This window comes from Carcharodon carcharias, chromosome 3 (genome assembly GCF_017639515.1).
Source record: "Carcharodon carcharias isolate sCarCar2 chromosome 3, sCarCar2.pri, whole genome shotgun sequence".
Classification (NCBI taxonomy): Eukaryota; Metazoa; Chordata; class Chondrichthyes; order Lamniformes; family Lamnidae; genus Carcharodon; species Carcharodon carcharias.
The window spans coordinates 151198343-151219133 of NC_054469.1; the positions used below are offsets into that span (position 1 = coordinate 151198343).

General features: G+C 40.6%; 1 protein-coding gene across 1 annotated transcript in view; it reads left to right on the plus strand.

The window, feature by feature from the left end:
- plekha8 (pleckstrin homology domain containing, family A (phosphoinositide binding specific) member 8) overlaps window positions 1-20005 on the plus strand; it is a 65061-nt gene extending 45056 nt beyond the window's left edge. Inside the window, exons 9-14 of the mRNA XM_041184545.1 lie at window positions 597-682; window positions 7513-7571; window positions 7721-7851; window positions 13022-13092; window positions 18217-18278; window positions 18376-20005. Coding sequence (XP_041040479.1) covers window positions 597-682; window positions 7513-7571; window positions 7721-7851; window positions 13022-13092; window positions 18217-18278; window positions 18376-18573 — 607 coding nt within the window. The 3' untranslated portion in view covers window positions 18574-20005. The remainder of the gene's footprint in view (window positions 1-596; window positions 683-7512; window positions 7572-7720; window positions 7852-13021; window positions 13093-18216; window positions 18279-18375) is intronic.
- Window positions 20006-20791: the final 786 nt, after the last annotated feature.

Below are 20791 nucleotides of genomic sequence, written 5' to 3' on the forward strand. Positions count from 1 at the left end.
AAATAATAAGAGTTTGGATGGGGGAGGGTCTTCAATCTTTCACAGTAATTTCAATGGTAACTCCCAGAGAAACCACATAAACAGCTATTTAAACCGTTTTTACGGGGGGTTAGGAAAACCAGCACGGAAATTACTGATGAAAATGTAATTTAGCATTTGTAGTTGTGAACAGAAATTACAGTTCTTTAGCCACAAACTAAACATTGAAAAACAATTCAATGTTTTGCTTCAAAGTCAGCCTCTATCAACAAAAGGTTATAATCAGGCTGTGATTACATGTTTCAGCTAATCATTGGTTTGATCTAGTACTTGTACAGATGTATAGGTAAGCTAATTCTAGTTTTGGCTATATGATGCAATTTACTTTTTTTAAAATTAATTTGTATAAGTGATCGTTTTAAACTGATAATCAGTCAGGTGTCTATTATTTGATTAGTTTTGAGTTTACCAATTACACTTGATGTTGGCCCAGAATTTGCTGCTGTGGTGATATTGGTGCCATTCCAAATTTTTCCGGCCAGTGTCTCCTAAATTTTGCTTTCCCAATCTTCAGATACTTTCCATCAGTATACATGCAAGTCTTTTTTTATTTTCAGATTTAATGATATTGAATTTGAAGAAGACAATGGTATTCCTACTCTGCCATTTCTGGAATCTTGTTATGCAATAGTCCCAGTATTAGGTAGGAAATTGCACTTTCATTTATTTCAGTAATATTCTTATAGATTAATTTCAGGAAAACTATGTTCTGTCATGGAGGCATTTGGGGACAGTTGCAAGCAAATTATTCTAACCTTTTAATTTCAAATTTGTTTTCTCTTGTTGACAAATACGTTTTTATCTCGAGCAAATGTCATAACCCAAATATAATTGTGCTAATAATATTTTGCATGGATCATTGAACCTTTTTATATATTTTTTTGTTAATAAAGTCTTTGTGTCCTATACTAGGTCAAAATTTAGTCCCCCTACCAAGTTCCTGGGAATTGTACATGCATGGCTTTGCCAAAATGTGCAACTGATATTGGATTTTTCTTGTACAAATGTATTTGATTCACTTAATTTTTTTGATTCAACAGATTTTCATGAGACAAACTTTAATTGTGGAGTTCTACTTTATGCATATCAGCCAAAGCAGCATTTTGATATTAGATTTGTTTCAGAAATTAATTTGATCCTTTGCTTTAAGAAATGTTCAGTACTTAAATGGCAATTTGTAACCGTTGCGTGTATACAAAAGCAAATTTAGTTTTATTGTCTTAAATAAGTTCTACAGAAAAGTATAAACAAAAACTCTTAAAATTAATGATTGATACTTGCAATGGTTCCATTGATGTGAAAGGAAGTATTGAATGTCTCTATCAAAACTGTTACATTTTAAGGAATCAATTAACTATTTGGTAGAAAGTTTTGAAACTGACACTTGTTAGAGTTCATGTATTAAATCTGACACCCAAGCAAAAAAGATGAGGGCGGTATTTAATGGAGGCATAGCTATCTTGTCTGCTGGTTGGAGAACCGGCGAGTGCCCCGCATGGCCTTTTTTTTTAGGAAGAACCACCAAATTAAGTACCACTCAGGCACTTAATTGGGTAGTGACAGGCCATCCAGGGATCAAGGATCCTTGAAGCAGAAGTCTTGCCTGCTGACAGCTGCCAGAGGCTAGCAGCTCTATTGAACGGCAGCGCTGCTGGGGAGGTGTTGGATGCTACCAGTACTATATCCACTCAAGGCCTAGGATCATCGCTGGATTCCAGGCCACAGGTGAGTGATGACAGGAGAGGATTGGGAGTTGGGGTCAGCAACAAGGGAGGGGATGGCTGCCAGCTGAAGCCCCTTACCAATGCTGGGCCCCTCAATCAGTCGCTGAGTGTCTTTGAACAAGGATCTCCCGGGACCCCTCAAGCAGCTCCACATGGGGAGCCCTCTGCCAGCCACTGGATTAATACCAATAGTGGCAGGCTAAGGCCTTAAATGGTGGCAGGACAGCAAGACCATTCACGAGCCTTCCTGCCACGGACCTAATCAGGGTTGAGGCGGGAAGCCCCCACCAGCCGCTCTTCCAACTGATTAAATGCCCCACCAGGTCCAAACTCTCACAGGGGAAAGCATTAAACTCCACCCTGCAGAATTATATTATTGAGAATTCTTGAAAGCAGTGGATATAATTTACACAAAATGAAGAGCTTGTCTAATAGTTGAGCAATGTTGCTGTAAGACATAATGGCTTTAGTTGAGTAAATTTCTTAACAAAATAAGCAGTAGCCCCTATTGTCTGAAAGTTGTCTTTGACATCATGCCAGAGGCACCTTCCTTCCTGTTAAAATTTAAACTGAATAAATAAGTTCTAATTCTTAACAAAAACAAAAATACCTGGAAAAACTCAGCAGGTCTGACAGCATCTGCGGAGAGGGATACAGTTAACGTTTCGAGTCAGTATGACTCTTCACCAGAACTAAGGAAAAATAGAAAAAAGGTGAAATATAAGTTGATTTAAGGGTGGTGGGACAGATAGCGCTGGATAGAGGGCCAGTGATGGATCAAGATTGCCAAAAGATGTCATAGACAAAAGGACAAAGAGGTGTTGACGGTTCTAATTCTTGCTGTCTCACCACTTTTTCTTCCCTTGGGCACATATCGTGTTAGAAATCCGAACTCTTTATAGGCCTCTCATAGCCCACAGTGTGCAGTGCCCCTTCTTTTTTTGGGTGACAAATTATGCCGAATAATTAAATAATGATTTAATTCATTTGAAATGTGTATTGGAGTGCTATTGTATGTAGTAGTTCAAGGAATACAAAATAGTCTAAAATAAGGAAGGAATAGGAACTGTATTTCTGGTTGCAAATTTTGATAGACTTTTAGTATTGATGCCACCTCCTTCACACCAATCTTGAACCTATACCAGGGTGATGATGCTCTTCCCTGGGGCCATGAAGGTCACCATCATCCTAGCTTTCAATGCCAGTCAATCCTTCCAGTCAGAAGGATCTGAGAGATCACAGAGGAATTCTAGGCAAAGAGAGGAACTTTATCCTCTTCTCTCTGAGGAAGTAAGATCAGATTCAGAGAACACATCAGTTTTTCACTATAGCAGCCATCTTAATGGTGCAGGATACCATTGACTGAATGCATGTGATTCTAAGGTCAGTTCATGTCAATGGGGAGTGATACTGGAAAGGCTGGGGAGTGATAATGGAAAGGCTACCACTCAGTCAATGTTCACTTGGTGTTCAACCACATCAAGAAATTCATCTCTGTGAATGCCTGCTATTCTAGCAGAAGCCACAATGTTTTTACCATGTATCAGTCTGTAATACCCACCTGTCTGTGAGCCTCCCAAAAGCAGCAGAAGCAACACGTGGCTGCTGACCCCTTTCTGCCACCTCACCACTCGAGGTCAGAAGGCCTTCAATGTGAGCCATAGAGCAACTCGCAAGACCATGGACTGAGCCATCAGCTTTCTCAAGCAATAGTTTTGCTGTCTATAGTGCACGCCCAAGAGGGTTCCCATGTTTGTGGTGGTTTCCTGTGTCCTGCAACTCTTGCAATTCCAGTAGCCTACCATTATCTCCTGGACCTGGAGGCCAACGGAGAGGCAGGAGGAGAGCAAGAACTTCATCTACCATGTGCAATTGGACACAGTGAAATGGACAGTTTTGCGAGTCTTCACTTAGTTAAGTGGAACTTCCCCACCCCAGCTTAGACTCACCATTCCCTAACTGTACCCCCATATCAGATGCCCCATTACAAAATCCCCTGGATCTAGGTCAATCCCCTGGATAAAGGCCAACAGCTCACCAACTTTAAGCAGAAACACATCACTAATACAAAAAGACCCGGAACTAATCACCCTTGTGCAATACCTTAGTGCCAGTGGGTTCCCTTGCCCTACCTGGTGCTCCAATACAGTACTACTCCAATGGCTGTTGTATGGCTGGTGGAAGGCTGCTGACTTTAAGTGAGGAGAGATCACAAATGGCCTTGCAGGATGACCTCCAGTAGCTCTGGGCCTTGGTATGGGAGGCAACAGCTTGGGCTGGCTGGCTGAGAGGTAACAGCAAGGGCACTGCTGGAGTGGCAATGTTGGGAGCATGAATACTGTCCTCCTGAGAGAGGATAGCAAGTTTGTGCTCCCTCAAGTCACTACTACTACCATGGGGCAGTGCCTATCGGTATTACTTGTAACCTGCTGGAGCATGGATCGGTGGACTGATGCAAGAGTCTGCAAGCCCTGTTGAACATTGAGATCCCCTCCCTTAATGGCAGCAGTTTAGACCTGCATGCTAGCAACAGTGGATTTCACAACCTCAATTAGAGCTTCCACAGCAGCACTGAGACATCAGAAGTCCTCTGCCTGTGCAGCAGTGGAAGCTGAGACAGCAGCCAGCAGACACTCCAACATTGGTCCTTCAGGCAATGCTGCTGTAAAGTTGCCAACTATATCCTAGTTGGAAAGAATGGGCTCTGGGCTCAGTGTGAAACCTGCCACTGGGTTGGAGTGGACCCCCCACCCCCCCACCCCCAACCCGTGCTCCTTGCCAGTGACTGGAGGCAATCTGGCAGGCCTTGCCACTGCATCAAGCATCTTGCTGTGCATTGTCATCAGTTTTCTTGTAGTCCACCCCAATGAGGTCACCTTCCCTACAGATGAGCCCATTTGTGATTGCGCCCTCTAGGGACCTTGCACGTGAACCATCCTATCCCCTGATTTGGCTATAACTCACTCATGTCCCACCGATTTGCTGTGTGCTGATCTCAATCTATACCTGCCTGTAAGGTATGCACAGCACTAGTATTTAAACTGGTGGCTGCACATATCAGGTAAAAACAAAAGTGCCGCCTCCACCTCGCATACCTGCACTGTGTGAACTTTAGAGGCTAGTATAGAATCGCGATGAGCACACAGTGAATTGTCAGAAATGGAAGAGCTGCAGCCAGGCTTGCGGGTGCGGGTGGGAGTGCGGGTGGGGGTACAGGTGGGGTGGGACGTCTCATTTGTGAGTTCCCAGGGGTGAGATCACAGGGATGAGATCACCGAGTTCTGCTGCAAGGCACTTAGATAAAGACTTTGCTTGGGTATACTACAGGGAAATGCTGATGACAATGCTTGGAGCTTTGGCTTGCTCTACCTCATGCGTCTTTAGGGGTTGCATAGGCATCAGTTCTTGACTATTTGAAAGCACAGAAGCATAAGGGGAAAGTAGGAACACTGGGAGGAAAGCAGGAGTTGCACTGTCACAACATCTGCAGTTTCCATTTTCCGATCCCTATCAAGTTGAGTAGTGAGTGGAAATGGTGCATTAGGTAACAGCTTACCATCATCCTCAATGGCAGCATCCTAGCTTTGTGGCATTGGTCCCGATGATTTGTGGGACCATCTCCTCGAGGGCGCTGAGGGAATGCAATCAGAATACAGTTTTCTTGCCTGTCACGGGTCACCTTTTTTTCTTACTCTTGGGATGTGGGTGTTGCTGGCTGGATCAGAATTTATTGCCCATTGCTAATTGCCCTTGGTGTTGTGTTGTCTTCTTGAACCAGTGCTCACACCCACAGTACTCGTACGGAGGGAGTTCCAGGATTTTGACCCAGTGACAGTGAAAGAATGGCGATATGTTTCCAAGTCAGGATGGTGTGTGCCCTAGAGGGGAACCTCCGGGTGGTGGTGGCAGCATCTGCTGCCCTTGTCCTTCCAGATGGTAGTGGTCATGGGTTTGGAAGGTGCTGTCTAAGGAGCCTTGGTGAGTTCCTGCAGTGCAAATTGTAGGTGGTATACACTGTTGCCACTGTATGTCAATGGTGGAGGGAGTGAATGCTTGTGGATGGGGTGCCATTCAAGTGGGCTGCTTTGTCCTGGATGGTGTCGAGCTTCTTGTGTTGTTGGAGCTGCACTCTTCCAGGCAAGTGGAGAATACTTCATCACACCCCTGACTTGTGCCTTGTGGGCAGGCTTTGGGGAGTCAGGAGGTGAGTTACCCACTGCAGGGTTCCCATCCTCTGACCTGCTCTTGTAGCCACACTATTTATATGGCTAGTCCAGTGCAGTTTCATTGGTAACCCCTAGGACAACTGTAAGCTTGTGGAGGCTTGTGGAGGTATATGTGCAGCTGGCTTGTTTGGAGGGCATGTATGGGTGAAGTGCAGTGGAAGGATGTTTTGGGGGTACGGGTTGGAGGGTCCTGGGTGTGCTGCAAGGTGAGTAATGGGGATGTGGTGCATTGAGCTGTGTGGTGGCTGTGAGATGTGATGAGCAGATTCATTCATTTGCCTTGACCACCTGAATGATGTCATTAAACTTCATTCTGCTCTGTTGCCATGTAAAGGGGACAACACTGGCAACCAGCACCCTTGCCACCTGCTCCCATTCCCTTCTTAGAGTTTGTCTGGAAAGCTCCCTGTCTTCCAGCTTACACATGACCTCTTTCCACCGTCAATGAAGCAGGGAGCCCTTTCCCTGGCATAGTGTGATATCTCCCTTCAGCCTGAATCTTCCAAAGTGACTACCCAGCAGCATTTAATCCATTTGTGCAGCATCCTTCTTATAGGGACTGTGCCTTTAAAAAGAGAAGGCTACCTGGAGCAAGTACGTAGTTTGCTCACATGTTACTCAGCCCCTTGTACTTTTGAGAAACAAAGTACTGCGTGGAGAGACCTAATAGTGTAGCTAAGCAGTGAACCAACCCTCCCACTTAATTACCATCCCACATTAATGACTTTCGCTCCTTCCTGATATCGATTTCTGCCTTGGGGAATAAAAGCAATCTGTCAAACTACAGGAGCCTATATTCTGTTGATGAGATGTTCAGTGAATTGAGGTTTTCACTTCTTGAAGGCAGACGATGGTTTGATTGGTGCCTCAGTGAGGGAAGAAACAAAACCTTAACTTTGATCCCTTAGCAGAAATTTTCCTGGGTCCGTGGCCAGCATACCATATCACCCAAACACAGTAAAAAGTGGAAAATGGATGGGTCAGAGTCTACACCTGTAAAAGAATTTGTCCAAATTTCCTCCGTTTATCTCCAAGGAGGACCATTGAGCACGTTCCTTTACAAGCATGCACTGTGACCATTCTGAGCTTCTGATAATTGCCAGAGTCAGGTGTTCCTGGACACCAACCCAAGAAAATCTCCCCTGTTGTCTTTAGGTTATCAGCACAATGCTCATATTGTTATTAGAATTATGACACTGTGCTCATCTTTTTTGAAAGCACTGATAGATTTTTAAATCTATAGTATAATTGTGATTTTGCTACTTTAAAATGTATCACTTTCTTTAAAGGTGGTAACAGGAAATGCTGTCAATGGGATTGCTTTCAATGCTCCCATCTATTTTAATTTTGAAAGCAATAATTCTCAACCTGCCTAATTCTTTTCAAATAAAAAACTTAGATGGGCTGCTGCAAGAGCCTTATGAATTGCAGAAATTTCCTGTTTATCTTTAATTTCTATTCCAGATCACACTGTTTCAATTTCGATATTCTATACTGAACTTCTGTCATTTTTCCCCTCCTAGATAAACTTGGCCCAACAGTCTTTGCTCCTGTTAAATTAGATTTTGTGGGTAATATTAAGGTAAGTGATTCATTATTTTATTCCTCTAGATCTTGCTAATTTACCATTACCCAATGATTACTTGTAATAAAATTGGGTATTTCAGTTTTATGTGCTTTTTAAAACCATTGAAGTTTGATCATGGTTGCAAAAAAGTATTCTACTTTCAGAAAATAAATCAGAAATACATCACTGATTCCATAAGGTTCACTACTCTTCAGAAGATAGTACTGTATGAACTAGAAACTGATGAGGCTACAGTTAGAAACTCTGCTACTGAGGCACTCCTTTGGTTGAAGAGGTATGTATGTGTAATTTTCTATTCTTTCCAAAAATTTATTCCTCTCCTGAAGACATTGACTGACTTATATTGGGAATGTAGTTCCATGCTTAGGTACTAGCACATTTCCTGGAGCTTATCCAAGTGACCATTCTTCATACATACCCCACAGACAGGGAGTACCAGTCTAATTAACTATGAGGAACACTCCAAGTGAAATCAAGAATCTAAAAATCCAAAGGAACACAAAGGCCACAGGAACACAATAAGGAGTAGTAACTATAGCTGTTATCTCCATTCTTCCTTTCTTCTCCTTCCCCCCACCCAAAGGAGGCTGCAGCCATTCATTACTATGAACTATGGTCAGTTAACTGCACCTAAAACCAAGTTTGAAATGGAGAACATTTTGAACTACGTAGCTGAGTAATGGATTAAGTTGTCTACTGAACCTCTAAGACATGCCAATGGAAGTATAGTCTATCATCATGCCTAATAGATCTATTTCATACAGTTGGTGGGAGCTGGGTGGGGGTGGGGGGTGGCCAGAGGCGGTATATATAATTCTCTAATTGGACCCTGTTTTTTTTGTTCTTTAAAGTTTCTAATTGTAATAAATCATCATCAATTGCTGGTCATCACCATAGCCTCTCTCTCCAAAACCACAGACCCTGAAAAGCTGGGGATAGTTGTTACCGTTGTGGGGGCAGAGTCAGGAATAAAGGAGTACTACAGATGTCTTTGTTTTGTTAAAATCTTAATAACCTCTGATCCAACTGGACAATTCTAACTGAGTTTAAAGTTTCCAACACATATATTCACACTATAGGGTAGAAATGGGATTTGGATGGTAATGTAATGCAAGTGGTATTGCATTGACCATCTTTCATACATCTTGCCTGATATCGAGTTCCATTCACCTCATTGGAGCTAAATATGAGGCGTGGCATCTAACCAGCAACCCATGTGCTACCACCTGTTGGTGTGAGTGTGAATTTGCAGGCTGGCACCCCTGCTTCGGGAGAAAGTGGCTGCATAGGTGGGTTTTTCATTCTTGGAGCAGGAGCTAACTGGAGTTGAGCCCACCACCTCCTGAAACAGTTCGGAGGCAATCAAAGAGGCTGCTGAGTGTCAAGACAGGCTGGTTAAAAGGCCCACCTTGGTGCTCTGGGATTTTATTAAATGTTAGGCCCTCTATCCCACACCCCTCACCTCCTTCAAAAACACGCCTCAAGCTCCATCTATGCAAGCTATGTCCCTCCATTCACCCTCTTGGCCCCTCATCCTCTCCATGCAAACCTATGCTCCTCTATTCACCCCCAATGGCCCTTTTTACCCTCCATATGAATCAATGACACCTCCGTGCCCGTTCACCCAAAGTACACTCTCTCTTACTTTGGGTTTGTTAGTTCTGTACAATGGCATACCTTCTTTCCAATTGCTTTATTTAATATCAGACCCTCTAGCCCTCACCCCTGACAGTACTTCACCATGCCCCACACATTCCCCATGCCCCATCCATGCCAACCTATACCCTTTCATCTCATTATATATTCTTGGCTGAGAGCCTAGACTTCTATTAGTCTTTTGAAACAGCTGCACCTAAGGGAAAATTGCTTGATTGACAGCTCTTTCTCTTAGATCTATTTTGTCAAGTGCACAATGTTTATTTACATGAGATAGAGGGTCAAGTACTTGTAATTTCTTCTATTTTTACTTTAACTGTCTGAATGATTGACACTTTTATAGTGCTATAGTAAAATGTTTTTTAAAGTAATGAATGATTTTTTTAAGCTTTTCCACACATGCCATTGGTACCATAGGGTTCATTGGTTCTGTACAGGCTGTATACTGGGAGGCTATGAGGGGCCGTTGGGGTGTGTGTAGGGACATAGGTTGGCATGGGGGCATTGGTAAGACATTTTGAACTTGCCTTTTAAAAGGTTCCCTCATCCAGACTGTGGCTCATGACACCTCTGAGTGGTTGTGGACCACGAGTCCTCGGAAAGCTGACCCGACTCCAAAAAATTGAGGATGGCTGAGTGATACCTATTCCCGAAATGGAGCCTAACAGTTCGAAAATGCAGGGTGCGGGCTTGGGATCCACACCCTTAGCCCATGCAGATGAAAATTTGGGGATCTGGGAATGGGGCCGGGAATCCCAGAATGGGGTCCTGTCCGCTGTTTTTTAAAGGTCCTTGGAGCCTCCTGGACTCCTTGAAAATTCAGCCCTGCCCATCAGAGAGTGAAAATGTTTAAAAGTTTACTCGGTGCTTCTGTGCCATTATTTATTTGCTCACTAATTATGTTTCTCCCTTTTTTAAAAATTAAAAATGCAACGAGAAATCTTCTTGCTCTTGAGTGCAATAGAAATACTTCTGCAGAATTACCTGGAAAAACTCAGCAGGTCTGGCAGCATCGGCGGAGAAGAAAAGAGTTGACGTTTCGAGTCCTCATGACCCTTCAGCAGAACTGAGTGGTTGTGAACCATGAGTCCTTGGAAAGCTGGCCCGACTCCAAAAAATTGAGGATGGCTGAGTGATGCCTATTTCCGAAATGGAGCTGAACAGGTCGAAAATGCAGGGTGCGGGCTTGGGATCCACACCCTTAGCGCATGCTGATGAAAATTTGTTCAGTTGAAGGGTCATGAGGACTCGAAACGTCAACTCTTTTCTTTTCCGCCGATGCTGCCAGACCTGCTGAGTTTTTCCAGGTAATGCTGTTTTTGTTTTGGATTTCCAGCATCTGCAGTTTTTTGTTTTTATATCAGAAATACTTCTGCACTTGAGTGCACTTGAACAAGTTTTGTTGTTTGCATCGTTGCTTTTTACATAATTTTCTAATGTTTTCATCTGTTTCAGAATTATAATGTAAGTGAGACTACTGATCATGTCTCATTGAACTATTACACCTGTATACGTTTAAGCCTGTTATGTTATACTCGACAGTATTGCCTTCTGTTGGTGGGGCCATAAAAAGTGTAATTTATGACCGTGTTCAATACATTAGCCAATAACCACGTGGTTAATTGCATTTTTGATTTGTGAATAAAGAATGAGTAATTTGACACTATCATTAAACATGTGATTTCAATACTTACTTGCATAGTGTATGCATGTATACTTTAACCTTTCTGTGGTTTTATTGGTGAAATGGTAAGGGCAATGACACAAGTGTGTGAGTACCTTAATTGGTTGTTGTGTAACTTTACTTCCTTGGTTAGTGGTTCCTGGTTATCTATTAAAATGAGATGTAATAAGGCTTAAAAAATCCAGACTTCGGCATCATGGAAAATCATCAACCAGGTATGAAGAGGCAAGCTTCTCTCATGGTCAGCTCAACCAATCAGAATAACTGTTCCAGACCCACAGAAGTAAATAAGCTCAACCTATTCCAAATAGCTCCAACAGGGCACGTCATGTCATGGGCATGGTCTGACAGATCTTTTGTAGTTCAACATTCTCAGCAATCGCTTTGATGAAGTCATAGTACTGCTCACAACTGCAGGATAAAATCCAAAAGTTGCACTAAGATGTGCTGTGTCTGATAAATTCATGTCAAAATTACAAACTTTGGTAAAAGTGAAAAGTTTTTAAGTTTCACACTGAATGGTAATAGATACTTAGTAAATATGCACTTTGTGATGTACATTTCCTCTCTTTGTACACAGCATTTTCTACTAAAATTAGTGCATGCTGCTAAAATGGTGTTGCAGTGGCAAAGCCTATGACTAGTCACTGATTTCTCTTGGGCCACACTGATTTTTGACTCTCAACTACTATTCTTATTTTGATAATTAATGTAGAATATATCCATTGCAGAACATTTGGCTTTAACTGGAGTATCACTTCCATACTGTCAAATGTATTTAAAAAGTGTCAAAAAAAATCTAAATTTCCATGTGAGGAGCATTGGAACAGGAATAGGTCATCCAGTCCCTTGATCCTGTTCTGCCATTCAATTAGATAATTGACAAATTGATTCCATATATGTACCATGGTTCCATAACATTTAATACCCTTGCCTAACAAACATCTATCAATCTCAGTTTTGAAATTTCAATTAAACCAGCCTGAATACCATTTTGGTGAGAAAGTTTCAGATTTCCATGGCACTGTTTGTGGAGGAGTGCTTCCTGATCCACCCCTGAGCAACCTAGCTCTTTTCAGGTTGTGTCTCCATGTCCTGGTCTCTCTCACTCACTCTACCTACCCTACTGACTCCTTTAATCATTTTAAACACCTCAATTAGATCATTCCTTAATCTTCTATACCCAAGGGAGTAAAAACCTAATTTGTGCAACCTATCCTGATCATTTAACCCTTTTAACTTTGGCATGATTCTGGTGAAGCTGTGTTACCCAGACCCCATAAGAACTCTTTTTTTACAATCAGAGCTCACATCTCTCTGCAAAAATGTCACTTTGTTTAGTTCTGTTTTCTCCCTGTAGTACAACTAATAGAATATTGGGTATAGCTACAGCTGATGCCATGCCCAGTTAAATACCGCTGCACTTCCACAATATCTCCTTTTCATGCTATTCATGGGACCTAGGGTTCATTTTTCACAGGAAACTTAATTGTAGAATGTGGCCCATGTACTGGAACCCAATGGATTTAACAAAATCACAATGGTTTATTGTGCCTATGCCAGCTCTTTGAAAGAACTATCCACTTACTTACATTCCCCTATTCTTTCAAAAAGCGGTCTCAATTTTTCTCCTTCAATTATTTATCCAGTTCACTTTCAAAAGTTATTGTTAAATTTGCTTCCATCACTGTAAATCGTAACAATTCACTGCATTTTAAAAACATTCTCTAGTCACTCCTGGTTCTTTTACCAATTACCTTAAATTAATTATACCTTAATGAAGTGATCATGTTCATATACATTTGTGAAGAGATATTTTGTATTTGTACATTGATTTGAGTTGTGGACCTTTTGTGGAGTGTGACAGGTTTTCTGAAGCTATTTTTTAGCACTGCTATTTTTGTAGGGGTGTGTGTCTGTGTGTGTGTTTCAGTATACCACCTAGTGGCAACTTTCAGTATTGCCTTTATCAACAGAATCCAAAACAATTTTTTTTCAAGCATAAGAAAATTGTTGTTCTAAACATTGCTATAAAATATATCAAGAAGTAATTGGTAATCTATGTGAAAATCACCATTTTTCCCCTTTAATACTCATGTGACAGAGGATTGAAATTTCTGAAAGGATTTCTGCAAGAAGTGAACAATGGAGAGAAGGATATACAAAAAGCACTAAGTAAGTCTGGGTTAACCATCTATTTTATGGGATTGCCTTTCTGTTACACTGTGCTTAGTCAACATTGTGTGAGGGAATAAGGAAAAGGTCAGTCAAGAAAGAACTAGCATTTAAAAAGCACCTTTCATATTCTTGGAACTTCCCAACACATTTTACAACCAATTATTATTTTGAAGTGTGCTTAGTAGCTGTAAAGTAAGCAAATACAACAAGCAGCTTTCTGCAGCAAGGTCTCAAAAAGCAATGAGATGTGTGGAATCCATTTGGTGCTACTGTATAGGATAAGCATAGTCAACAGAAGAACCCCGTGCTTTTCCAATAGTTCCATTAGATTGTTTATGTTCACCTGAACAGGCAGGTGAGGCCTCGGTTTAAAGGCTCATGCAAAAATGGGATAGAGTGAATTAACATTTTATAGGATGTATTGTTAGTATAGTGTGCCTACAATTTGGGAGAGTTCTTTTTTGATATTTCAATAGATGAATCTGTTTTAGACCAGCTGTACCTTTTAAAGGAATCCCTTTGCCTTTTTGATAAAGGAGATGTAACTCATTAAATCAATTCAGATTTTCAAAGATCTGTTATAAAGTTAGGAGTGGGGCTGGTGGCTGAAGATTTCTCTTGTGTTCAATTCCATTTAATAAATCCTCTGATAATGAATTATGCAGTCCCACAGTAGGTTTTGGACAACTTCCAGGCTTGGATAGAAAAGTGCCACATAGCATTCATGACACAAGTGTTGAGTAATAACGAACTTCAACGAGAAAAGCTCAATTTCCCTTGCCATCATTGCCAAGTCCCCCAATATTGACACTTTAGGGGCTGTGTTGTCATTGATCAAGAAGTGCACTGCAGAAATTGAACACTTTATGACTCACCTGATTCTTTGCTGCATCTCCACCATCAGGTTAGAATGGAATATTCACTACTTGCCTAGATGAGTGCGGATCCAGCAATGCTCGAGTTCCCAAGAAAAATGCCTTGGCTTTGGAGAAGGTGCAGTGCAGATTCATCAAAATGAAACCAGGGCAAAGGGATTAAATTATGAGGACAAGTTGCATAGACTAGACTTATATTTCCTTTGAGTACAGAAGACTGAGGTGTCATCTAATTAAAGGTTAAAGGTGATTAAAAGAATTGATAATGTAGATAGAACAAAACTATTTCCCTGGAGGTGAAATGTAGAACAAGGCGGCATAACATTAAAGTTAGAGTTAGGCCATTTAGGGTGGCATCAGCAACTGCTTCTTCAAAAAAAGGGTAGTAGAAATCTGAAAAACAATCTCCCCAAAATGTTGTTGAGGTTAGGTCAATTAAACATATAAAAATTAAGATTGATAGATTATTGTTAGAAACGAGTATTGAGGATTACAGAACAAAGATAGGTGGATGGAGTTAGAGTATAGATCAGCCATGTTCTAATTGAGTGGCAGAGCAGCTCAAGGGAATCAGTCCTGTTTCTGTATTCTTAAGTAACTTGACACCATAGATGACAGAGTAGTTTGCTTGATTCAGACCATTGGGCTCATTACATACTCCTCTCCATCTACTATGTTTGTAGTATGTATGATTTATAGGATTGCAATAGCAGTTCCTTCCCCTGCAAAGTCTACCATTAATGATGACAAGAGCAGTAACTTCTTGAGAGCACTACCATCTTCCAAGATCCCTTCTAAATCACACACCATCGCTCACTTTGGGTTGTGCCAGAGCTACTCAGCTCCTGACCTTATTACAGACATGGACAAAAGAGGTGAACTTAAGAAGTGAAGTGAGAGTGACTGTCCTTTACATCAAGGCAGCATTTGACCAAGTGTGGTATCAAGGAACCCTAACAAAACTGAAGTCAGTGGGAATCAGGGGAAAACTCTCCATTGGTTCCAGTCATATCTAGTACAAAGGAAGATTGTTGTGGATGGTGGAAGTTAGGCTCAGTCCTGGGACATCACTGCGGGAGTTCCTCAGGGTAGTGTCCTAGGCCCAACCATCTTCAGCTGTTTCATCAATGACCTTCCCTTCATCACAAGGTCAGAATTGGGAATGTTCATGGATTTGCACAATGTTCAGCACCATTTGCAACTCCTCAGATACTAAAGCACTCCATGTACATATGCAGTAAGGCCTGGACAAATTCAGGCTTGGTCTGATAAGTGGCAAGTAACATTTGCACCACACAAATGCCAGGCAATGACCACCCCCAACAAGAGAGAATCTAACCATCTCCCCTTGACAATCAATGGCATTACCCTTGCTGAATCCCTCAATATCAACATACAAATATACGAAATAGGAGCAAAAATGGGCCATTTCACCCCACCAGCCTGCTGCACCATTCAGTAAGATCATCGCTGATCTGTTTGTGTTTATATCCAATTATTTTGAATAAAGGCCTGAGTTAAAATTAATCATGGGTTCCACTATCACAGAAAATTATGAATATTATTTTGGTATTCAGTGGTTTAATTGATCTGTGTTTGTTTATGTTAGTCTGTTGACTGATCTATGTTCACCGTGCTAGATTGATTAGGTGGGGGTGTAGCCTCTGAGAGCTAAAGTAAACAAGCTTCCAGAAAGACCTGAGAAGCCAGAGCTGTGAATATGTGTGGAGATAAATTGTAATTGAAGAGAGATTTTTAAGCGCCGTAAATTAACCTGATGTAGAGTTAAACTATTGTCCTCTCTGCATTGCTCTGAGGTAAATCAGATATATGAAGTATACAATAAACTGTCAGTTACAATACTTAGCACTTATGTAAAAAATTTAAATAATTTACCAGAAATTAAAAGTTGCAGTTTACCTGCTCATTGCTTTGCCCTGTGTAAAAATCTGATGAATTATCAGCATATTTATTAAGATCTCATTGAGGAGGTGTGCTAGACGTTGCTGACTTTTCACAAGAGCACAATCACTTCCTGGGAGTTCACAAAGGTTAAGCTTGTATGATGAAAGTTAAATCTGGAGCTAACTATCTGGCCTCATCCAAGTGCTGTAATGGTGACTCGGATTCTTGCTCCTCAAATATCCTCACAATGACTCACTCAGCTTCACCAAAGGGAACATGCACTCTTAGCAATTTGGTACAAATTGTTCTGATGACAGATCTCCACCAAAACATTCACCCATCTTTTAATTTTCAGATCCTGATGGACTTGCTGTCTGTTTTTAACCTTTTGTTTACATTTTTGTTTGAGGTGTGTCAGCTGGGTTTTCACTTTTTTCCAAATTCAAATCCAATTGTGCCCTATTTATTTTTAAAAGACTGAAAGAACTTGCATGTACCTAATGGCTTTCACAACCTTGAGACATCCCAAGCACTTCACAATCAATGGAGTACTTCTGAAATGCAGTCACTGTGGGTGGCATTGCTAAATGCCACAAACAGACCAATCTGTTTTAGTAGTGTTGGTTGAGAAATAAATGTTGGAGGCCTCTCCTGTTCTTTTTTGAAGAGTGCCAAAGGAACTTTAATGTCTTAGGGGTTACCACTGACCAGAAACTGAAATGGACCAGCCATTTAATACTGTGGATATAAGACCATATCAGAAGCTGGGAATTCTGCAGAGAGTAATTCATTTCCTGACTCCCCAAAACCTGTCCACTATCTACAAGGCACAAGTCAGGATTGTGTTGGAATACTCTTCCATTTGCCTGAATGAGTGCAGCTCCAACAACACTCATGAAGCTCTACACAATCCAGGACAAAGCAGCCCAACTGATTGGCAGCTCATCTGCCACCTTAAAGATTCACTCCCTCCACCACTGATGTACAGTAGCAGCAGTGTTTACCATCTACAAAATACACTACAACTCACCAAAACTCTTTTGACAGCACCTTCCAAATCTATCACCTAGAAGGGCAATGGCAGCAGATACATGGGGACGCCACCCCCTGCGAGTTCCCCTCCAAATCACTCACCGTTCTGACTTGGAAATATATTGCTGTTTCTTTACTGTCGCTGGGTCAACATCCTGGAATTCCCTCCCTAACCACACTTTGGGTGTTCCTACACCACATGGACTGTAATGGTTTGAGAAGACAACTCACCACCACCTTCTCAAGGGCAATTAAGAAAGGGCAATAAATGCTAGCCTAGTCAGCAACGCCCACATCCCATGAATGAAGAAAAGAAAAAAAATCCTGCCTTAGACATATCATCCTTCCTTCATCTGTAGATAAATCCATCTGGAGGCAGCTTCATCAGCGCAATGACTGAAGTAGTCCAAGAAGAAAACCTTTTGCTGTTTTAGAACAGCTGGGGTTGAATAATAAATGTGACTGTACCAAAAACAGTTTTTTAAAAAATGACAAGGAGCTAGGGTTCCTCTCTGCAAATGACTACTTAGTATAAGCCTGCCACAATGCAAGCAGTCAGCTGAAGCCAATTAAAACTTAGGACCAAGAGCATTAAATCATTTAATTGATCTGATACAGATCAATTTAGCTTAAAAAGTTGAAAAATGGTTCATTTCCTGGCAATCCCACTCCCCTGTGATCCCAGATGATGCCATACTCCAGTCACAAATTGATTGATCGCTCACACTGATTAATGAGAGATTTTGCGTCACCCTTATACTAATGATTTTGTGTGGAAATTTGAGTATTACTCCATTTCAAAACTGGTACAGTGTGTAGTACATTCTGGGTGCATTTTGCAGATAGACAAGCTGGAGTAGAGGGTTGCTATTTTCTTTGAGAATGAAATCTACTTTCCTGGAGAAACTTGGTCTCTGATCTTAGCATGAACCAGCACAAGAACAGAGATGATTTTTTTTTTATCTCTGGCCCTGTGATTAAATTCAGGCCTATGCCTTGATTCCTGGAATGGATGTTGCTTCTGTGACATGGTGCCAATCTTAAGCCAGCAGTGGTGAATTCCTGTAGATTTAGATAAAGATTGGCATTGCTTATCTTTGATCAATTTCCCGAAAGATTGCAGTGTGAAGAGAGAGAATGAGAGAGAAAATATTTGTGCTTTTTTGTTATCCATTGTTAATCTACTGTTTGACAAATTGTTGATGTGGTTTGAACTGCGTATTGTTTCCTACAATTGTATATAATTTTTAAATCTTCTGGCTTTTTTATTATCTTTTGCACAAAATATGTTTCTCTTTGTTTTGTTTAGATACTTCATATGGTAGAACATTGCGACAGTACCATGGTTGGGTTGTTCGAGGTGTCTTTGCGGTAAGTTTTTAAAATAAAGTGTTTAGTGCATTTGCATATTCCCTTTTTTCAGTGAAGTTATAAATTAAGTGTAATTGCCTTATTCTCACATTCACAGTTGGCATTAAGAGCAGCTCCATTTTATGAAGGGTTTATGGCCGCACTCGCTGTAAATGAAGGAGATGAGCAGAAGGAAGCGTTCTATGAAGGCATGCAGAGAGATTTAAACCAGTATCTTCCAGCCATGGGGAGGCAAATAGAGATCTTGGATGCTTTGTACGAAGAATATAATTTAGAATCTGATGAAGTGGTATAATGGTAAATCAGTGTTCCTCATAATGTTGACTGAAAAGGAAGAAATTTGACCCTTTTGGGGCATTCTGCACCACAAATGAAATGTGCAACAAATATTATTTCATCGGCTTTAGTCAAGTCCATTGCTTTCACTTGAATATATTCTGTTGAATTTCAAAAATTGAATATGTGTGTACTGAACAAATGGGCAATGGAGGTACATTTCTGCAGGCTTGTTTGATGATAGTGGCATATTTATTTGGTGTTTTGAATCCAAAAATCTTTGAACTCAATGTGTCAACTCATTGCCCAAAATAATTGCTACCAAAATGACTGCAATGAATTTGAAACACTAATCACTGTTTATAATATTTATCATTGTAAGTTGGTCCTGAAAATAATTGCATTATTTTTTATGTTGTTGTAAATTTATGAATTCTTAAAAGTCTGCTGAAGTGACTGATACAAAGAGACTTCACTTTGCACAGAATCTGGTTGATTTTGACATATTTTAAAATATTGAGAATCATGCAAAAGAACAAAGTGCTTTAACAACTGACCAGTGTCTGCTAGTTCGTTGCAGCCCTTCATATATTCATAAAGGACTTGCCTGAAAGCAGATCCAGCTAGTCTGAACCATCTAATATGTATGAATTTACTATGGTTTATGATGTGATAAAACGTTTGTTAATTAAAGCAAAGGACATTATTTTAATCCATTTCATAACATTATACACAGCTATAATGTAATTATGTTTTAAATATGATTTATGAAGAGTGCCACTGAACTTCATTTAAGGTGAAAGCAGCTTTTGAGGATATTATAGCAGAACACCTCAGATCTTTTTATGGAGCTTTAAGCAGCGGAGTTGTTTTTGCCTGGTCTATACATGCTAATCTATACAACTATTAGTTTGCCTGTTTTAACTGTTCCAGTCCAGTGTTTCTGGAGTGCAGTGATCACAAGTTGAAAACAGTACTGGACCTCATTAAGTAAAGGGACAAAAGAATTAACAGCCAAATATGTGCCAAAGTAATCCATCTTTCCTACAAATGGAATGCACAGGCTTCTACAGACCATTGACTGGGCACAGGGTTGACTCCAAAACGTATTCAGGGAAAAGGCCTGGGCTGTAAAAAAAAAACAAAACAAAACAGAGTAAGCTGACATGAACATTTTACAATAACTGCTCAATGTTGAGAAGCTGCCAATAATATTTTTGGCTAATCAATTGTCATACCAACTTGTCGACTGAGCTAACCTAACTTAGTCTAGTTTTTAGAAGTCTTTCTATAATGCAGTAAATGGACTTAACATACAATTATAGCCGTTAGAATTTATTTAACTGAAAAATGCACTGTGTTTGTGTGTAATATATATATATATATTATATATAATACACCTTTGTAAATATATGGATATATTTTGTACTTATTTAATAAAAAGTTGCACTTTTATTATATGTTTGATGCAGCTAGATTGTTCATAGGAATATTTGTCGATAATCATAAAACTTTGAGCTTGCATGGAAATTCCAATTCAGAATGAAATAATACAAGTGCACGGGAAAACAAATTGGCATTTATATACATTTTCTTCTTCGGACAATATAATTATGGGATGAAATAACTGACCCAAAATCCCAGGAAATCTACTTCAAGGTAGATCCTGTCCAGAATTGCAGGATGCCGATTTACTTAATCAAGGCAGGAGGCCTACCCTCCAGGAGTCCAGCAGAGACACCACCACAGTAGCAAACAGGAAAAAAAAGTGGTGCCATGCTGTTCTACTGGTAGAAACCAAAACCTGGGGTCAATTGAAGCAAAAGGTCAGTAATTTTTGTTACACTCTTATGGGAGTTAAAGGTTGTTTCTGTCTTGTAACCATGCCACTTTCCATTTCTCTGCTTGAGTGCTGGGGCTACAGACTTGAGCAATTACCTTAGTCATTCAATATCATCTTAGGTTAGACTCTTAAGGGCCTCACTCTCCCTTTCCAAAACCACCCATTATGCTATGATCGTCATGAATAACTTCCTCCTCTGCTACCTTTTCCTGCTTCCTTTACTCTCACCTCTAATAACAAACTTGAAGCGATCATGGACTTTTTTTATACAATGACAAAGGCACTTCCTTCAGTTGCTATATCGTTATTGAAAGGACACAGGAGAGAGAAACCTGAATTATTGATGGGATGGTGGGACTAGATTGTGAAGAACTATTATGTAAATTGGGCATGT